Source organism: Bos indicus x Bos taurus, chromosome 2 (assembly GCF_003369695.1).
Source record: "Bos indicus x Bos taurus breed Angus x Brahman F1 hybrid chromosome 2, Bos_hybrid_MaternalHap_v2.0, whole genome shotgun sequence".
NCBI lineage: Eukaryota > Metazoa > Chordata > Mammalia > Artiodactyla > Bovidae > Bos > Bos indicus x Bos taurus.
The window spans coordinates 717,350-736,102 of NC_040077.1; the positions used below are offsets into that span (position 1 = coordinate 717,350).

The 18,753-nt window shown below is 41.1% G+C and overlaps 1 protein-coding gene across 4 annotated transcripts in view; it reads right to left on the bottom strand.

Moving 5' to 3' along the window:
• The window catches only part of HERC2 (HECT and RLD domain containing E3 ubiquitin protein ligase 2), a 235,078-nt gene extending 219,895 nt beyond the window's left edge, over positions 1–15,183 (bottom strand). For 2 of the 4 annotated variants that reach the window (XM_027554358.1, XM_027554357.1), the window contains exons 1-3: positions 14,875–15,182; positions 13,975–14,077; positions 2,166–2,280 (exon numbers count right to left, since the gene is read on the bottom strand). In XM_027554358.1, coding sequence (XP_027410159.1) covers positions 2,166–2,280; positions 13,975–14,046 — 187 coding nt within the window. In that variant the 5' untranslated portion in view covers positions 14,047–14,077; positions 14,875–15,182. Of the gene's footprint in view, positions 1–2,165; positions 2,281–13,974; positions 14,078–14,874 lie in introns of all 4 variants that reach the window. The other 2 variants (XM_027554355.1, XM_027554356.1) reach the window with 2 other exon arrangements.
• Positions 15,184–18,753: the final 3,570 nt, after the last annotated feature.

Sequence of the window (18,753 nt, forward strand, 5' to 3'; positions counted from 1 at the left end):
AGTTTCAGTGTGCAGGCTTCTCATCTCAGCGGCTTCTCTTGTTGTGGAGCCTAGGCTCTAGGGCATGAAGGCTTCAGTAGCTGCAGCTCCCAGGCTCTAGTTCTGGTGCACAGGCTTAGTTGCTCTGTGGCATATGGGATCTTCTCGGACATGGGATCAAACCCGTGTCTCCTGCATTGGCAGAAGGATTCTTTACCACTGATCCATCAGGGAGGCCCTACACTTTGCTTTCTAACCACATATTTTTTAATTTAACCACTATTAGTCATCAAATGCAATGAATAAGAAATAGACTTTGAATTTTTCCATGTAATTAGTTTTTCTCAGAATATCTTTTAGAACTAATATTTCACAAAAAACGTTTTAAAAAGTATGTTTTAATGCATTAATACTGGAAGGACAGGACGAAAAGGCACAAAAACTTCAAAAGTATACAGAATGAACTACTAAAACTAATAAATCATTACAAACTGAAACAAACATGTAACGTGATTACATGATACTATTTACATGAAAGTGTAGAACAGGCAAAACCAATCCACAACAGAAAAAGATCAGTGGTTGCCTATGAGTAGAGAGGGCAGGACGGAGCCAGTAAGGGGCACGTGAGAACCTTCAAAGTAGGAGTACCAATAAGTGGTTGGTTACACCAATTATGTCTGTTGAAACTTATGGAACAGGAAACTCAAAACATATATTTTATTATGGGTAAGTTCTGCCCTAAAGACAAAAAGCTACACTGAAGTCAATCTTGTTAATAATATGCATGAAGTGTCTAAGGAAGTCAGGTAAGACGCACCAGTGGACAGAGGATAGATTAGTATGATCCGGGGGATGAGTGTGCACCTGCTCACTGTACAGACCTGTCCGTTGTTGTGGGTGCATGGAAGTTTTCACAATAAAATATCAGGAAAAAAAATGAGCTCACTCTGCTAGACACTGTAACTGAAAAGATATATTGTTTTTCCAATGTATTTTCAAGTGGACACTATTCTAATTCATTCTACGAAAAGTTACTTTCTTTTTTCTTTTTTTAATGTGGACCATTTTTAAAGCCTTTCTTTAATTTGTTACAATATTGCTTCCCTTTTATGGTTTGGTTTTTGGCTGCAGGCATGTAGCTCTCCAACCAGGGACTGAACCCGCACCCCCTGCATCAGAAGGTGAAGTCCTATCCACCGGACAGCCAGGGAAGTCCCACTACTTTCTAAAATAACTTTATCCATCCTGATGATTTTCAAATAGGAGGACTAATAAACTTCAGCAGTGGGTCTCAAGTAGGGTTGTTCAGATTCTACAGGTTTGGGGTGGGTATAGGCATCCATTTCTTTTTAAAGTCTAAACTGTGATTCTGATTCACAGCCAAAGTCAAGAACAACTGACTTCACTGCGTTTTCATAATCCTATCCCCAACAAGAGTGTTCACTGATACTTCCCTGCACAGACAAATACAATAAAAGTCCACAGGCCAAAGGCTTCCAAAAAGTGTTTTATACACTCCCACAGGATAGTCACAGGGGTTTCCCAGGTAGTGTAGTGGAGAAGACTGCCTGGCAATACATGAAACGCAAAAGACAGGCTTCAATCCCTGGGTCAGGAAGACCCCCTGGAGGAAACAATGGTAACCCATTCCAGTCTTCTCACCTAGAAAATCCCATGGACAGAGGAGAATCCCAGGCTACAGCCCATGGAGTTGCAGAGTCAGACACGACTGAACGCGCGTGCGCGCACGCACGCACACACACACACACACACACACACACACACGCACACACACGCACAGGGTAGTCATGTTGGAAAATTTCAGAATACTATTTCCACTCAACCTCATAAAAACCACAATTTATAGTTAGCCAAAGCAAGGTATATTTCAAAACTTAGAGGAAAAAACAATAAGTGGAGTTCCCAGAAGCTGCAAATGAGACATCAGAGGAAGGACACCACAGCAGGTGGCTCTGCAATTAAAAGGCCTTCAATTTGAGTAGAACAACAAAATTCAGGAAGCGCCTAATATTAATTATCATTTAGGCATTTCCAAAGTGAAAGCAAAACTTCAGAGTTATACTCAGCCACACTCCTGTCCATACAGCACATTCTAAAATTTCTATAGAATTCAATTTATAAAGGTCTTCAAAAAATGAAAAATATTAGTTAAAGGCCCTTACCTTTTCTAGGAGGAAGCTCTCCATTTTGTGATAGTTCTGTCCCAGTATATACAATTTCTCCATCTTTAACCATTTCATTCCACAGACCACAGAGTCCATCTCTTGTGAATGCAAGCTGGTAATGACAAAAAAAATAAATTCAGAGTGATCATACTCACAATGCAATTTTTAAAGAATAATGTGAAAAAAAAAAATCTCACTTATTATTCAGTCATTCAGCATTTAATGAAAACTGTCCCAAGGTACACAGTTAAGTGAACAAGGTACCATGCACAATATTTTACATACTAAGTTTTACTTAAGATACAAGATAAAAGACACATGTGGGCACATGCTCTGGAAAGATAAGCCAGTCACAAATAATGTGATCACTTATAGGAAGGGGAACATGGGTAGAAGGCAGGAGAGGTGAATGAAAGCAAGATTTTGAGTTTACCTTACATGCAAGTTAACCCGTTTATTAAGAAAACTACACTTCACCCTTGAATAACCTGGAGGTTAATCCAAATATAACTTTGATAGTGAGCCAGGAATACTTAGGTTTGCACCAAAAAAGCTGCTCAAAGCCTGATAGGAACTCCTCCACAGGCCAAACTGAGAGTAATTTTGAACAGCAAAATATATAACAACTATATTAGACTAAAATAGTAAATAAAAACATGAGTCCATACTGATATTCAAAGACAAAATAACATTCTCACAAAAAGTGCTCTTGGCTGTCCACATTTGGGAATCAGAAAAGGTTTCCCAGAGCAAGCAGTCATTGACCAAGGGTCGGGGCACAGTGAACACCCACAGAAAGCATTCATTCTGAAAGCTGCAGGTACAGTAGAAACTCTCTTCTCAGACAGACAATACACTTTACACTAAAACAAACACATCTGTTTGCCCACCTTTCAATGGAAGGCCAGGGCCTTTTCTTGGCTCACAAGTCCACTAGCTTGTTCCTTGCCATCAGTCCCGCATACACCACTCTCATGAAGCACTCACTATTTCCAGACTCACCAAGAACTGAAGGGCACTTTGTGAACAATCTTAGTACACAATTCTTCTACAAGACATCTCCCCCAATCCTTATCAATTCTCTCTTTCCTAACCTGCACAAGTAATTTTTTCAGCATCTCAGTTTTACCCAAGCAATGTGTAGTAGGCAAATCTAAGATGCCCTAAAGATTCTTACCCCCTGGCACACACACACCCTGGGTAATCCTCTCTCTGAGTTTAGGCAGGACCTCCGAACACAGGAGAGGACATCACAACTGGACTAGGTTTTGTTTCTTTCTGTGGCAAAGGTGAAGGAATTTCCCATATACAATTAAGGTCTCACATCAGCTAATATCTAGTCAATCAAAAGGAAAATTATCCTAGGGTCATGTGAGGTAAAAGCCCTTAAGAGAATGGGACCCTCCAGAAGAGACGCTCTCCACAGCCACTGCCATGAGCTGCCTATGGAGAGGGGTGTCTCCTAGGAGGCCACAACTCAGTCCCACAGTCCCACAAACTGAATCCCGCCAACAAGGACACCAATAAAACCCTAGATGAGAATGCAAACTGGTCAGCACCCTGACTGCAGCCTGTGAGTCCTAAAGCAGAAGACCCAGCTAAGCTAAGTCAGACTCCTGATCCACAGAGAAAAGGAGCAGAGAGTACACTGAGTTGTTTTAACTGAACATTTTCTGGTCAGTGACTTGTTACACAGCAATACAAAACCAAATTGACAACCGACTTAGTTCTCATAGAAGCAACAACTTTCTCTCAGCACTCATATTTGTTCACATCACTGAATGAGACAACTGCCATAAACATGCTTAAGACCAAAATACACGACTGCTGGCAAAAGTATCAACTAGCAGAGGGGGAAGTAAATACTTCCTAAAAAGTGAGCCACGAACATTCAGGACCCCTGCTGTTTTAACACATGATGGAAAGGTCTGGCTCACCTGCTGACCTGGATAAGAGGAGGGACCTAAGACCTCTCCCTGGGCTCAGTCCAGGCCCACGTGGCCACACAGGCTGGGAATCAAACAATGACCAGACTAAACAGCCCCACGTGTGCTACACTTGAGCAGTTACCTGCCACCTTTGGGGCTCCAGGAAATAAATGACCACACATCCGGTCGTAACTCAGTGTCAGAGCAGTGGACCAGGACAGAGGAAGAAACCAAACGCAGAGAAAACAGGATGAGAGCTTAAGTCAAGACAAAAAAGAGTATTTAAGACATTTCAGATCAAATGGGACAGATCAGATGTGAAAAACAAGGTAGAGAACAGACAAAATGACAGAATTCGCTCAGTTTTAACCACTGACACTTGCACCAACTACTGAACATAAACATGGAGATCCTCTCCCCGTGCACACACATACACATACACACAATACACATACACTGCAAACACAAATTCCGATCTTAGCAGAGGGTTCAGGGCTAGAGATCCAAACCTGGAAGGCATCAGCAAATGGGCTGCAGACCTGGAGAAGATGCCCACACCCAAGGAGGGAGGGTCCTCAGCCCTGACGGCCCACTAGGATTACCCCAGGGTGGCTGGGGATGATACAATTATTAAAGAACAGGCCGAGGAAGCCCCATTTACATGAAGACAAGAATCATCACTATCGTCCTTTCTTTCTCTCATCACTTTAGTAGTGTTGGGAAGGATGGGGGTAGGGCAGAAGCTGTGTGGAAGGTAGAAACTGGGTGTCTGGAGGGATACCCACTGTAAAAGCCTCCTAGGAGCCGGGGACATGAACTCAAGTAACCACCACGCAAACTACAATGATTCAGGCATCTGAAAGGATTCAAGGAAGGAGGGAACATTGCTAAGGTAACAAAGCAAGCTTCCCTGGAGGAAGCCTTGAAAGAGTTGGACTGTGAAAGGCAGAGATGAAGTCCCTGGGAGAGCATTCCAAGGCACTGGAGGAAAGCACAGGATCCCAAGGAGAAAGAAACTGGGAAACAATCATGGCACTGGAAAAAGAGCATGCACAAGCAATACAATTCACTTAAATTTGTCAGTTTAAGAGTATTTGTACAACAGTCTACAAATAGCTTGTTTTGGGGCTTCCCTGTTGGCTCCGTGGTAAAGAATCCCTACATGGGAGACATGGGTTTAATTCCTGACCCAGGAAGACCCTACATCATGCGGAGCAACTAAGCCCATGCACCGCAACTACTGAGCTCGTGCTCTAGAGCCCAGAAGCAGCAACTACCGAGTGCATCGACAGCCCGTGCTCCAAAACAGAAGCCACCACCACGAGATGCCCAAACACCCCAACCAGAGAGTAAACCCCACCTGCCACAACTGGAGAGAAGCCCGAGAGCAGTGAAGATCCAGCACAACCAAAAATAAATTTTTAAAAAATCCTGACCTTATTAGTAGCTAATTTACAAAAACATTCCCAATGGCTAACAATACAGTTCTTAAATTTTAACTTTTTTCATACAGAATCCAGATATCTCTAATTAGTATTATTCATTCTGAGGATCCTTTACCAATTTGCTCTTATATTCTTAACTCATACCTCTAAAATGACATAACAGGTAAAGGCATTTTCATCCTGAAAAGAAGCCAACAAGGCAGGGGGTAGTAACAGGGCCAATTTTGAGAGACAGTAACTAAAACTTAGCAGTTCAATTACCTGACCAAGGTCACCAAGATCACCAAGGTCATCAGTTTGGGGGAAGAAGCCAAACTCTCCAGCTGTTTTCTTCTCATCAACATGAACCAACAGGTGCAGTAAGGAGGCCTGGGGGAGCCACTGAAGGGGCCACAATATTTGAAAACCAAACAGAATCGGGCAAGAGGTCTTTTAAGGTATCTATTAACATGATCACTCAGAACTGTGTAATTATGCAATATAATTCAAAATAGAATGTGCCCAATGAAATGGCATTAACTTATAGTTTAGATATTTATTTTTTCTATCTTTAAAATATTTTTGAAATGTGATTTGTTCAAATATTTGCAGATGACTATAAAGATATCTAGCTTTTTTCTTAGCTGTGCAGAAAAATACCTTCTAAACACCTGTTGAACACAGGATAACCTATCAATTCCAAACAAATTTAAGAATGACAAATTCTAGAAAGAAAGAAATTCTGGGAAAGTCACAAGAAAACATAAAGTACATCAGTTTGAAGATATCCAAGCAGCAAGGAAGAACAAACCTAAGACCCAAGAGAGAGCAGCCCAAGGCGCTGAAGACTGCCTCCTGAGGCACATGCCAACTCTGCAAGTAGAGCTGAGACCAAGCAGACCTCACTGGAGCTGCTGAGAAAGGACGGAGCCCTGGTCCTCACAGGGGAGAAGCCTGGTAAACACGCCATACCTTGAACAGAACCTCCAAGGGCCACATACACAGAAGCACAGGTAAAGTGCAAGCAGACTGACAGGAGCCCAGCTCTGAATCATCACAGCTCCATATTGCTCTGCAGTAACCTGGAGTCACTAGTGTTACTAGCTTGACAGATTCTCTCTGGAGAAGAGATCATTATCCAGGGCCTCAAATGACCACAACAATTTTTCACATACAATACCTAGAACTCAAAATAATAATAAGATAAGACTACTGCTACTGCTGCTGCTGCTGTTGCTAAGTCACTTCAGTCGTGTTTGACCCTGTGCAACCCCATAGACAGCAGCCCACCAGGCTCTGCCGTCCCTGGGATTCTCCAGGCAAGAACACTGGAGTGGGTTGCCATTTCCTTCTCCGATGCATGAAAGTGAAAAGTGAAAGTAAAGTCGCTCAGTCACACCTGACTCTTAGCAACCCCATGGACTGCAGCCTACCAGGCTCCTCCATCCACCGGGTTTACCAGGCAAGAGTACTGGAGTGGGGTGCCACGGCCTTCTCTGAAGATAAGACTACATAACTAAAAAAATGGAAAAAAATAAATAAATAAAAATGGAAGTCAGCATAAACAAATCAAGAGTAGATCAAGAAAACAGAAACAGAGACATACCCTTTCCCTAAAAAGGAAAGCCTAAGTAATGGACTAAAGCAGTGACACTTTCTCTGGAAGGTACCAGCCCAGGGCAGTGAGGGGACATAGCAAGTTACTACACAAGTCAGCAAATTAAGGCCCAGCTAAGAGGCCAAATCTAGCCCACAATCCGATTTTATGATTCTTAGCCCTCAAGCTAAGAGGGGTTTTACATGTCTCAGTGGTTGAAACAATCAAGAGAAGAAAAATATATTTCATGACACATGAAAATTATGACATTCAAATTTCAGTATCCATAAAGTTTCTGGGCCTACCACCACACACTTGTTTCACATACTATCTGTATCTACTTTCACATGACAACGGCAGAGGTGAGCAGTTGTTACAGACAACATATGGCCCATAGAAATATTCACGATTTGGGCCTTTAGAGAAAAGTTTGCTGACTCCTGTTTTACCACACTAGTCCCCACTCCAAGATGTGCTGCAGGCACTTTCACTAGGCAGTGGGGCTCTTAACCAAAGTGCAAGAAGAAACCACAGAACCATCCAAAGAGGGGAAAAAAGGGGGGAGAGGGAGATTAAAATAGCCAGTTCCCTTACCTCTCTTTACCAAGTGGTGCATGTTCACCTCATGGAAAATGAGCTTCTGCTCTCCCCCACTTTCCAGACTTTGTCACCTACAGCTCCATGGCAGGTGGCTGGGAAGCCACAACCTACGCCTTGTTGTGTGACATTACATCTAAGAGCAGGAATAGAAGGGTGGCCCACAGGCATGCTGGGGTATCAATCCAGAGGGAAAGGAAGATGCAGTGGAGGAATCAAAAAAGGCTGCACAAGGTTTGATGCGTCCAAGCAATTAAAAGATCATGTTAACAATCTCAACAGAGAACTAGAAACTACAGAAAAGTCCCTAATGTGGCAGTTAAGCAAACTGCCAAAACACTTCAAACTCAACATTACAAGAGATGCATTTTAAGGTTTTCCTGGTGGTCCAGTGGTTAAGAATCCACCTGCCAATGCATGGGACATGGGTTCAATCAGTTCGATCTCTGCTCAGGAAAGACCCCATGTGCCACGAAGCAACTAAGTCCATGTGCCACAACTACTGAGCCCGTGCTCTGGAGTCCGAGAGCCACAACCACTGAGCCCGCGTGACTAGAGCCTGTGCTCTGCAACAAGTGAAGTCACCAAAATGAGAAGCCCATGCACTGCAACCAAGAGCAGCCCCTGCTTGCTGCAACTAGAGAAGGCATGTGCACAGCAACCAGGAACCAGACTTGTCAAAAAATAAGTAAGTAAATCTTTTAAATAGATGCATTTTACTAAATATAATTAATTACACCTCAATAAAATGCAGTCATACGAAAATGTGGCAATTCTAAAACAAAAAATACAAATCTAAAATTAAAATGTCAATAAATGAGATCAGATTGGGAAGGCCTGTTCTCCCACCTGTGAAGAATTAACTTCTTTAGTAATTACATCTCTGGTAGAAAGCCAGACCGAATATATCAAACAACTGTTTTCCAACACTGGGCAAAAGATCCAGTGTGATCTGTGATTCCCATGAAGGGCAATAATGAAGTAAGAGTCCAAGCTTAATGCCTAGAAGCAGCTTCCAGACTGTAGCACAGGAAAGAGGAACCCAAATAGAACCCAGAAGTCTTGCTGAAAGGAGGAGCAGATTGCCTGTAAGCAGGTCAAAATGACAAGAATATAGGAGAGGAAGTTGGCTGCAGAGAGAATAATCTCTGGAGCTGGACAGAGGGGCCCCCTTGAGACTCTAGCTGGGTATTGATCTGGGTACAGGTTGAGAACACTACCAAGAATAGGCAAAGCAGCACTAAAAAAGAGCAGGCAGAACCCCAATCAATATTCACAGTCTAGGAAAAGCCTGTTTCCACCAACCAGAACAGAAAGACCTCCCAACACACCAAGCATCAGACAGAGTCCTAAGAAGGACACTGCCTTAATGAGGCAGATAAATAGCCCAAGGTTAAAGGCTGTGCTAGATCAGCCCAAACAAACTTTAGGCTCAATCTTTGAAAAGACCAAATTGATTCCAAGTAACTTACAAGCATGTCAGACAAAACTACAGCTCTTCAAGAGAATAAAACAAAATCTAGCACAGAATAACATATTTATTTACAAACTGCTGCTTCAGTCGTGTCTGACTCTGTGCGACCCCACAGACAGCAGCCCAACAGGCTCCTCTGTCCCTGGGATTCTCCAGCCAAGAATACTGGAGTGGGCTGCCATTTCCTTCTCCAATGTATGAAAGTGAAAAGTGAAAGTGAAGTCACTCAGTCATGTCTGACTCTTAGCGACATTCAATAAAAAAATTAACAAGCATGCCAACATATCCTATAACCAGAGCAATAAATCAACAGAAATGATGAAATCAATCAAAATAAACACAGAAACAATAGGGGTGATGGAATTAGCAGACAAGAATGTTAAAAGCTCCACTACAGAGATGTATCATATATTGACAGAGAAAAATATGAACATGATAACAAGTAAAATGGAAGATAGCAATCAGGACTGGAATGGAACCTCTAGAGATGAAAAATAGAGGATCTAAAGTAAAAACTTCAATGCACAGGATTAACTAGACACTGTAGAACAGTTCTAGTCTAATCCACTATGTCTAAGCATACAACTGTTACATGCTATGTTCCATCCTTTATAAAATTCATTTACTCTGGGTCCTATCCGTAACTATAGGTCTGACACCAACCACCAGTCTTTATGTTAATCTACAGTCATTCAGTCATCTAAACATCTTTAGTCTCTATTCACTTCCTCAGGAAGGACTCATGGAAACAATATTTTCTGAGCTCCTACTCATTGATTTTCTTTTCTTGGGTGCCTTAAATATGTTACTCAGCTTTCTTCCAACATAAGGCCTGTTGTCACGTCTGATAATAAACTCATTTTCTTTCCTTTATAATTATTATTAGTCTTTTCCAAGACCCAAAGCTACAAGAAAAAGACTAATTAAATATATAAATCTGACAAAATAATCCAAAATACAGAAAAGATACAAATAACCAAAGTGAAGTCGCTCAGTCGTGTCTGACTCTTTGCGACCCCATGAACTGCAGCCTCCCAAACTCATGAATAAAAAAATGAGGAATGCTACCAATTCTACAGAACGAAAATAAATACAAAAAGTCATTATGAAAATCAAGTAAGTTACCTTTCAATCAAGCAAATACCTTGTATTTACAACATTCTTTTTTTAATTTGGCCAAGCCATATGGCATGTGGGATCTTAGTTCCCCAACCAGGGATCAAACCTGTGACCTCTGCATTGGAAGCACAGTCTTAACTAGAGCACTAGGGAAGTCCCTACAACATTCTTTTATTTCTACATATCATCTGTCAACTGAAAAACGTGAGATTAGAAATTACCAAGATGTTCATGTTTACATTTTTTAATCTACTAGTATTTCCAAGCATAAAGTGACAAGTTTAATTTTAAAAGCTAATTTTTATGCTGAATCATTTTAAATTGATGATTAGAAGAAAAGAGAAGTTTAATCTGAGTTGAATTACTGATATACTTAACAAATTTGATGGGCCTCAAAAGCATTATACCAAATGAACAAACCTAATTTCACAAGGTCACATACCACATGACATTCCCAAAATGACAAAATTATGGAGATGGAGAACAAATTAGTGCTTGCCAGGGGTCAGAGATGGTAGAGGAAGTGTGAATACAGAGGGACAGCAGGAGGGAGATGTTTGTAGTGATGGAACACTTCTGGATCTCAATTTTAATGGTTACATAAATAGACACATACGATAAAATGGCACAGAACTAGGCACACATTACACCAATGTCAGTTTCCTGGTTTTAACACTGTACCTAAGACTACAACACTGAGGGAGTCTGGGAGAAGAGTATACAGTGACCTCTGTACTTCATTTGCAACTTTCTGTGAGTCTATTAATATTTCAAAATAAAAAGTTTTAAAAATTGCCTCACACATATCTAATTTCATGTTTCACCTCAAAGAACCCAAAAATAGAAACTGGAGGAGATTCATTTGAGTACAGTTTATGCAAAAAAGAGCAGGATAATGCCATTCCTGACCCCATGCTCCAAGACACACCTTTAACCTTACATCAAGACTAGCAAATAAGTGTGCACATATCTTTCAAAAATAAAATGTTTTTAAGGGATTATGTACTATTTTTACAGTTCTTTCCCTTAATTGACTTTTTGGTTCACCAAAAAAACTACCAATCACAAAAGACAGGATTTTACTGTAAATATAAAAATGGTAATGGCAGTGATTGATGTAACAAATGTAACAAACACTTCTGAGCTCTCTATTTTGTTGCGTCCTCAAGAGAAATGTGAAGGAAAATATGACAAATAACGGAACTCCACACAACAACCAGGAAAAAGAACTGAAGAAACAAGAAGCATTATATGTGTAAAAACCAGATATGTGCCTGCCATATAATGGGCACTCCATTAGAGGCAACTGGTTGCAAGGCTTGAGGCATCTAAATATCTCTGATGCAGAAAGTCTAGGATTAGTGTCTATATCCTCCATAATATATACATATTAAAACTTTTAAGTCTCCAAAAACTTTTCCTTTCAAAAATCACTAAAAACCTCAAGGGCATTTCAAATAAAAATAGCCATAGAAAATGTATTTGCTAAACCTTATGACTAAGAAACACGTTTCTACCCCACATACTGTTCATTAACCTGGTATCAATCCTGTTCCCAATACAAAAGCCTACCTAAGGAACGGGACACTTCTCACTCCAGGTGGAAGAGACATCCCCAGCTAGATAAGGGTAAAACCTGTCAGCATAAGGCCTGCATCTTATAGGCCTGTCAGCAATAGACAGCATTTGTCTTCAGGAAGGATTCCAAAGAGTAAACTACGTCTAAGTTACTCCTTCAGTTCAGTCGCTCAGTCGTGTCCAACTCTGAACTGCGCAGCACACCAGGCCTCCCTGACCATCACCAACTCCCAGAGTCTACCCAAACCTACGTCCATCAAGTCAGTGATGCCACCCAACCATCTCATCCTCTGTCGTCCCTTTTCCTCCTGCCCTCAATCTTTCCCAGCATCACTCTTTTCAAATTCCTTAGGGTAAAACAAGATTCACTCCTCACACTTAGTAAGCAACACTGGAAAAACTGTATAAAACCAAGGTCAGCAATCACTTTTTTTACACTATTTTCACATTTTTCTCACAACTTCAGTAACCATACCACATTTTGCCTCTGATGCACAATCCAAAACCTAAGTCTTGTCACTTATTCCTAGGAGTTTGAAAGACTTTTGTATAGTACTCAAACGTCTAAGAAGCACCAAACACTTTATATTACACTAAATAAATCAAAAGTTAAATGGTAAGCACTTGAAGGTATAAGTGGTATTTTTTTTAACTCATCATAGGCACTCAACTCAACATTAAACTCATTTTAGATCAACATGCTAAAATTCATATTAAGCAGTTACTTGATTATGATTGCTAACAAAATAGAAACTTCATCAGGTAAAGTTCTTTACTTCAATTAAATTTTATATAAAGATAATTCTTAAAGTCAGTTTGTCTGGATGTCATCAATAAAAAATTATCTATCTCTCACCTCCCCCAGTCCTGCTGGGGAAAAAAAGTTACTACTATGCCAATTCTTAACCCAATTCTTCTTGATTTTCTTATCTAACATTATGCCATTAATAACAATTTCATCATCCACAACACAGTTCTTAACATTTATTTAGCTCTGCCACCAACTAATACTCAATACTTAAAAAAAAATTTAGGGACCTCCTTGGGGGTCCAGTGTCTAAGACTCTGCACTGCCAATGCAGGGGGCCCCAGTTTGATCCCTGGTCAGAGAACTAGATCCCACATGTTGGAACAAAAGAATTAACATGCTGCAACTAAAAGTCCCACATACCACAACTAAGACCTAGGGCAGTCAAATAAATAATCAATATTATAAATAAATAAATATTTTTTAAAAAGAGGGGTAATAATGCTTCACTTCAAGTGTCTAAGATCAACTGCTTACAGAATACATGACTTGCATCATACAGTTCAGAAGACTGTATTTAAACAAAGTTAAGATTACTTGAGAAATACTTTAAATAGTTAACCTCAAGGAAGAGGGAAAGAACACAAACACACTGCAAAATTATTTCAGTGATTTCTGAGGGCAATAGAAAGTTACAAAAGCAGTTTTTCCATTTGCAAACAAAACTAATGGGATAAAAAATAGACTACAGAAACATTACTGTTACTGTTTATTGATCATTTCTCAGCAAGTTTGCAATTACCTTAAAAAATAATATTAGAAAATCTACGGTTAACATTTTGTTTTCACACGCTCTTGATACAAAAATCTAAGTACTCCTCTTAAGAACAGTGACAAATAAAAACAAACAGCTCAACTGAATTCATCTCTCCAGAAACACAAACACAGAATGCCATAAAAATGAGTTGAGTTTCTGCAGGACACAATAAATTACTGTATGTCACTTTTCTCCACATAATTAACTGAACATCTCAAAAAGTATCACTAATCTGTCACCAAGGTATGGCTAAGAATGATACAGACCTTGTGAAAAAAAAAAAAAGAAAAAAATGTTTGCATAACTTTTATCTCGTTTCTTGCATTTATAAATAACTGTAATTAAAATGTAGATACACTCTATGAAAACAATAACAAGTACATTTTGAGTTACAGAAAATAAACCTGCTTCTCTAATATGACAAGATCAGATCTGCATGCCCTTATATAACCTTGGAAAGGGTTAACCAGAAATATAACTCTGTAGGTAGGAAGACAAGAGAAAAAAGGCTGTCAAAACCCCACCTGTATATCTGTTTTCAACCATTTGGAGTCAAGTCGAGCCTGAGCAGCCAAACAAAAAGAATCAGAAGGCATCTTTCCCCTGATTTCCTCCCAGTCGTGAAACCTGCAAGCAAGGAATATTACTCAGCCATAAAAAGAACAAAACAATGCCATTTGCAGCAACATAGATGGACCTAGAGATTCTGATACGGAGTGAAGTCAGAGGAAGACAAATATCATATATTGCTTATATGTGTAATCTTAAAGCTACAAATGAACTTATCTACAGAACCGAAATAGAGTTATAGGTATTGAAAATAAACTTATGGGGGACAGGGGTGATAAATTGGGAGATTGGGATTGAGTAGTACACATAAAATAGACAATTAATAAGGACCTAATGTAAAGCACAGGGAACTCTACTCAACTGTAATGGCCTGTATGTGAAAAGAATCTAAAAATAGACTGCACATGTGTATATGCCTAACTGATTCACTCTGTGTAGACCTGAAACGAACACAAACACCACCGTAAATCAATTACACCCCACTAAAAATTTTTTTAAAACCTGCAATATTGAAGACCTAAACCTCTTCAGAATTTTACAAAGTCCCTCCCGCAAGGTTTAATGCAGCAAAAAGAACAGAAATGGAGAAGGGGAGCACTAGGGAGAGGGGAGTCAGAGGAGGAGGGAGAAAGACAGAGGGAGGGAGGAAAAAGCCTACTTCGAGTCCAGGTAAGAGACTCACAGACAGGGTTCGCCCGCGTCTATACTACATGGGCGAGACCTTGAGAATGGACGGTCACAGAGACCAAATCACAATGTCATTTCCTTCCCTTAAATCCAAAAGGTTAACACACAAACTGCAGGAACCCCACGCCTCCACGACAAATGACACCAGCATGCATTATCCGCTTTACCTCAGAGCAGCAACTGGTGCGTGAAATAAATTAATCAAAATTCACGTCTGCAGAAAAATCCAAAACAATAATCACTTGGAAATGAAAAGACAGCCTGAGACGCGCGCCGAAGGCGGTCAGCGCAGGCCCGGGCCCAGCGGCTGTGCCAACGCCCGCCGTGGCCCGGCTTGGCCCGGCCCCGGCCCGCACCGCCCCAGCGGCCGGCCGCCCTCGCCGCACCCCCGCCACCCGGAGTACGAAGACCGTACGGCACAGGCCCCCAGCCGCTTAGCTCCAGCTCGTGCTAACACAGACCAGCCGCCACTGGCTCCGCCGGTGCTCGCAATCCCGGCGTCTCTTGCGGCCGGAGGGGCGGGTCGACGCGGGGGCTAAGGCCCACGATGCTCAGCCAATTGCATTGAGGCGTCGCCGCGGGCCTAGCCAATGGGAAAGAGGAACCTCCTCGCCCCTCCTCCCGAGTCTCCAGTTTTCTTCTATCCTGCTCGTCTTCTTCCTTAAGCTCACCCCTCTGCGGTCAGAGCCAACCGAAGACGCCGAGAGGCGGGATTTCCGCCGAATGCACGCACACACGCACGCGCTCCTGACCCGGATTTCGCACTGCGCTCTCAGAAAGCCGTCAAGTGTGGTGGGCGTCTAAGACACCGGACTAGTACAGGGACGTGCGGCCTGGACGGGCGCTGGGACTAAAAATGAGATTGGGGTCTGCAAGAGCCTCTTTCTGCCTGTCGCACTGAGTGCTCCTGAAACCCTGGGCAGAATACGTGGAGCAGCTGGTGGCAGGGGAATCGGAAAAGGAAGTGAGAGCTTTTAGGTCCACAACCAGCAGCCGAAAAACTAATTCTTAAGAAGTGCAAAACAAATTTATGTAAAGTATGTTATCAGATCATAATGTACTTAACTACAAATCATTAAAAGATACAGGCCATGTGATAAACCATAATGGAAAAGAATGTGAAAAAGAATGCGTATATATATATATAACTCAGTCCCTTTACTGTACAGCAGGAGACGCAGGAAACGGAATTTCAATTTCTGGTTGGGGAAGATACCCTGGAGGAGGAAATGGCAACCCACTCCAGTATTCTTGCGGGGAAAATCCCATGGACAAGAGAAGCCTGATGGGCTAGAACTACTGAGACTACACCACAAAGCTCAGATACTCACAGACGCAATCCAAAGTTACAGTGCCTTGATGCTGAGATGCTGAATTTAGTTCCCAGGGAAGGAACTCTATAGTGCCATTTGCTACTTGGGGTGCAGTCTACCTCTGTAGCAGCTCACAAGCAAAACAAATGCTGAACGCTATTTTCACTCTGCCTGTTTTTCATAAAAGCAAAAATTCTCTGGGATTTCTTTTGGTTAGCGAAAACGGGTAGTAATATAGGGCTTTTCATAAAAGTAACGTGGAGTAAAATAAACTTATGAAAAGGGGATCCCTCTACCTGAAACAATTGTATACATACAAATTTGACCATTTATATGAAATGGGTTAATTCCATGAAAGTTGTACACTCAAAAAGAAATTGATAACCTGAACAGGACTATACCTATTAAATTGAATTCACAGTTAAAAAATCTTCCAAAAAAGAAACCTCCAGGACCAAATTATTTCATTGGTGGATTCTGGTTCTACTAAATATTTAATAAAGAAGTAACACAAGCTCTTCCAAAAAATTGAAGAGTAATAAACATTTTCATTATATAAGCCTAATGTTATCCTAATAACAAAACCAGAAAAAGGCATTACAAGAAAACTCAAAAGACCAATATGCAAACATATTACTAGATGCAAAAAAAATTTTAGACAACTTTTTGCAAATGGATTCCACCAACATACAGAAAGAATAACACAGCCTAACTAAGTGGAGTAATTCACCATGAGATGATCTCAACAGCAAAAAAAAAAAAAAAAAAAATGCTTTTGACAAAATCCAACATTTCATTATAAAAACTCAGCAACATAGAAAGAGAACTCCACCTGATAATGAACACTTATGAAAACCTGCATGCAAGCCAAAACAGTCTTGTAAAAGAACAAAGGTGGAGGACTCACACCATCTGATATGAAAACCTACTACAAAACTATATAAACAAAACTTTTAATACTTCCAAAAGGATAAAAATATACATCAATGGATTAGAATACAGAATAAACATTCATAATCTGGTCAGTTGATTTCTGACAAGACTACTCAGTAATGAAAGGACAGCCTTTTCTATAAACGATTCTGGGAAAACTGAATATCCACATGCAAAAGAATGAAGTTGGACCCTTGCCTTATATATTCCATATATAAAAATTAACTCAAAATTAATCAAATCTAAAAGTAAGAACTAGAAATATAAAACTCTTAGAAAAACACATGGGAGAAAACGTCACCTTCATGACATTGAATTTAGCAATGATTTCTTAGACAATGACACCAAAAGCACAAGCAACAACAGCAACAAATAGACAAGTTGAATAAACTTAAAGCTTTGCTTATCCCTAATGTTATTTAGGTTCCTACTTCTCATCCTTTTCCCCCACCTAAACCCTTTGGAACTTATAGACTATCATCCACAACATCTTCAATTGATTTTTTAATATTCTCCTCATGTTACTATTCTAATGAAAAATTTGTTGTCCCCTGTAGAAAAAATCAGTCACTTTTTATTCTTGCACATATGTACATCTTAGGGCATGAAGTTGTTCCTGTCACTTTTAAACTGTTTTTCCTTCTGCTTCACTTAAGAAAACAAAACCCAAACTTCTTTGAAAGTGAAAGTTACTCAGGCATGTCCGACTCTCTGCAACTCCATGGACTTTACAGTCCGTGGAATTCTTCAGGCCAGGGGATCTTCCCAACCCAGGTCTCCTGCATTGCAGGCAGATTCTTTACCAGCTGAGCCACAAGGAAAGCCCAAGAATACTGGAGTGGGTAGCCTATCCCTTCTCCCGGGGATCTTCCTCACTCAGGAATCAAACCAGGGTCTCCAGCATTGCAGGTGGATTCTTTACAAACTGAGCCATAAGGGAAGCCCTTACTATAAGACTATACTATCGTCTGCTTCTGATTGCAATAATCCACACTCCTTTTCATCACCTCTCATGTTCGCTGAAGAACAGGAATCACTCATCCAGTTCCCTAACCTCTCAGGACCACCCTTTCTTCCTGCTCCACCTGAGCCATTAACCACCCTGATCAGTTCCATTCACCAAATCTCCTTGAACATCACAACTGTGGGCCTCTGACTCTTTGATCACCACATCTTGTCTTTCTAGTTCACTTCCTCTAGTAACTATGCCAACAATCTTCAACCCCTTTAGGAGTCCTGAGTCACAGTCTCACTTTTTTTTTTTTTTTTTTGCCAAGTTAAATTTTGCAGCCCAGAATATCACTTGCCCATAATCTCTAACCACTTGCACCCCTCTCCCTCCATTGTACTTCCGTGGGAAACCTCAGCACTGGATGACTCTGCTCCACTCACTTGGAATGTGGCTGAATTCCTGAGGTACACTACCAAGTATCCACTTAATAGTTCTTTCCATTCGCCTGGTGCTCCTGGTACCCAGAATACAATAGGCCTGAGGATGAAAAGCCAGATAGGACTTCCCTGGTGGCATGGGGAATAAGAACCTGCCTGCCAACGCACGGCACATGGGTTCAATACCTGATCTGGGAAGATTCCACATGCCTTGGAGCAACTAAGCCCATGTGCCACAGCTCCTGAGCCCACATGCCACAACTAATGAAGCCCATGCACCTGGAGCCTGTGCTCCACAACAAGAGAAGCCACCGATGAGAAGCTCATGCACCACAATGAAGAACAGCCCTTGCTTGCCACAACTAGAGAAAGCCTGCACACAGCAAGGAAGACCCAGTGCAGCCAAAAATA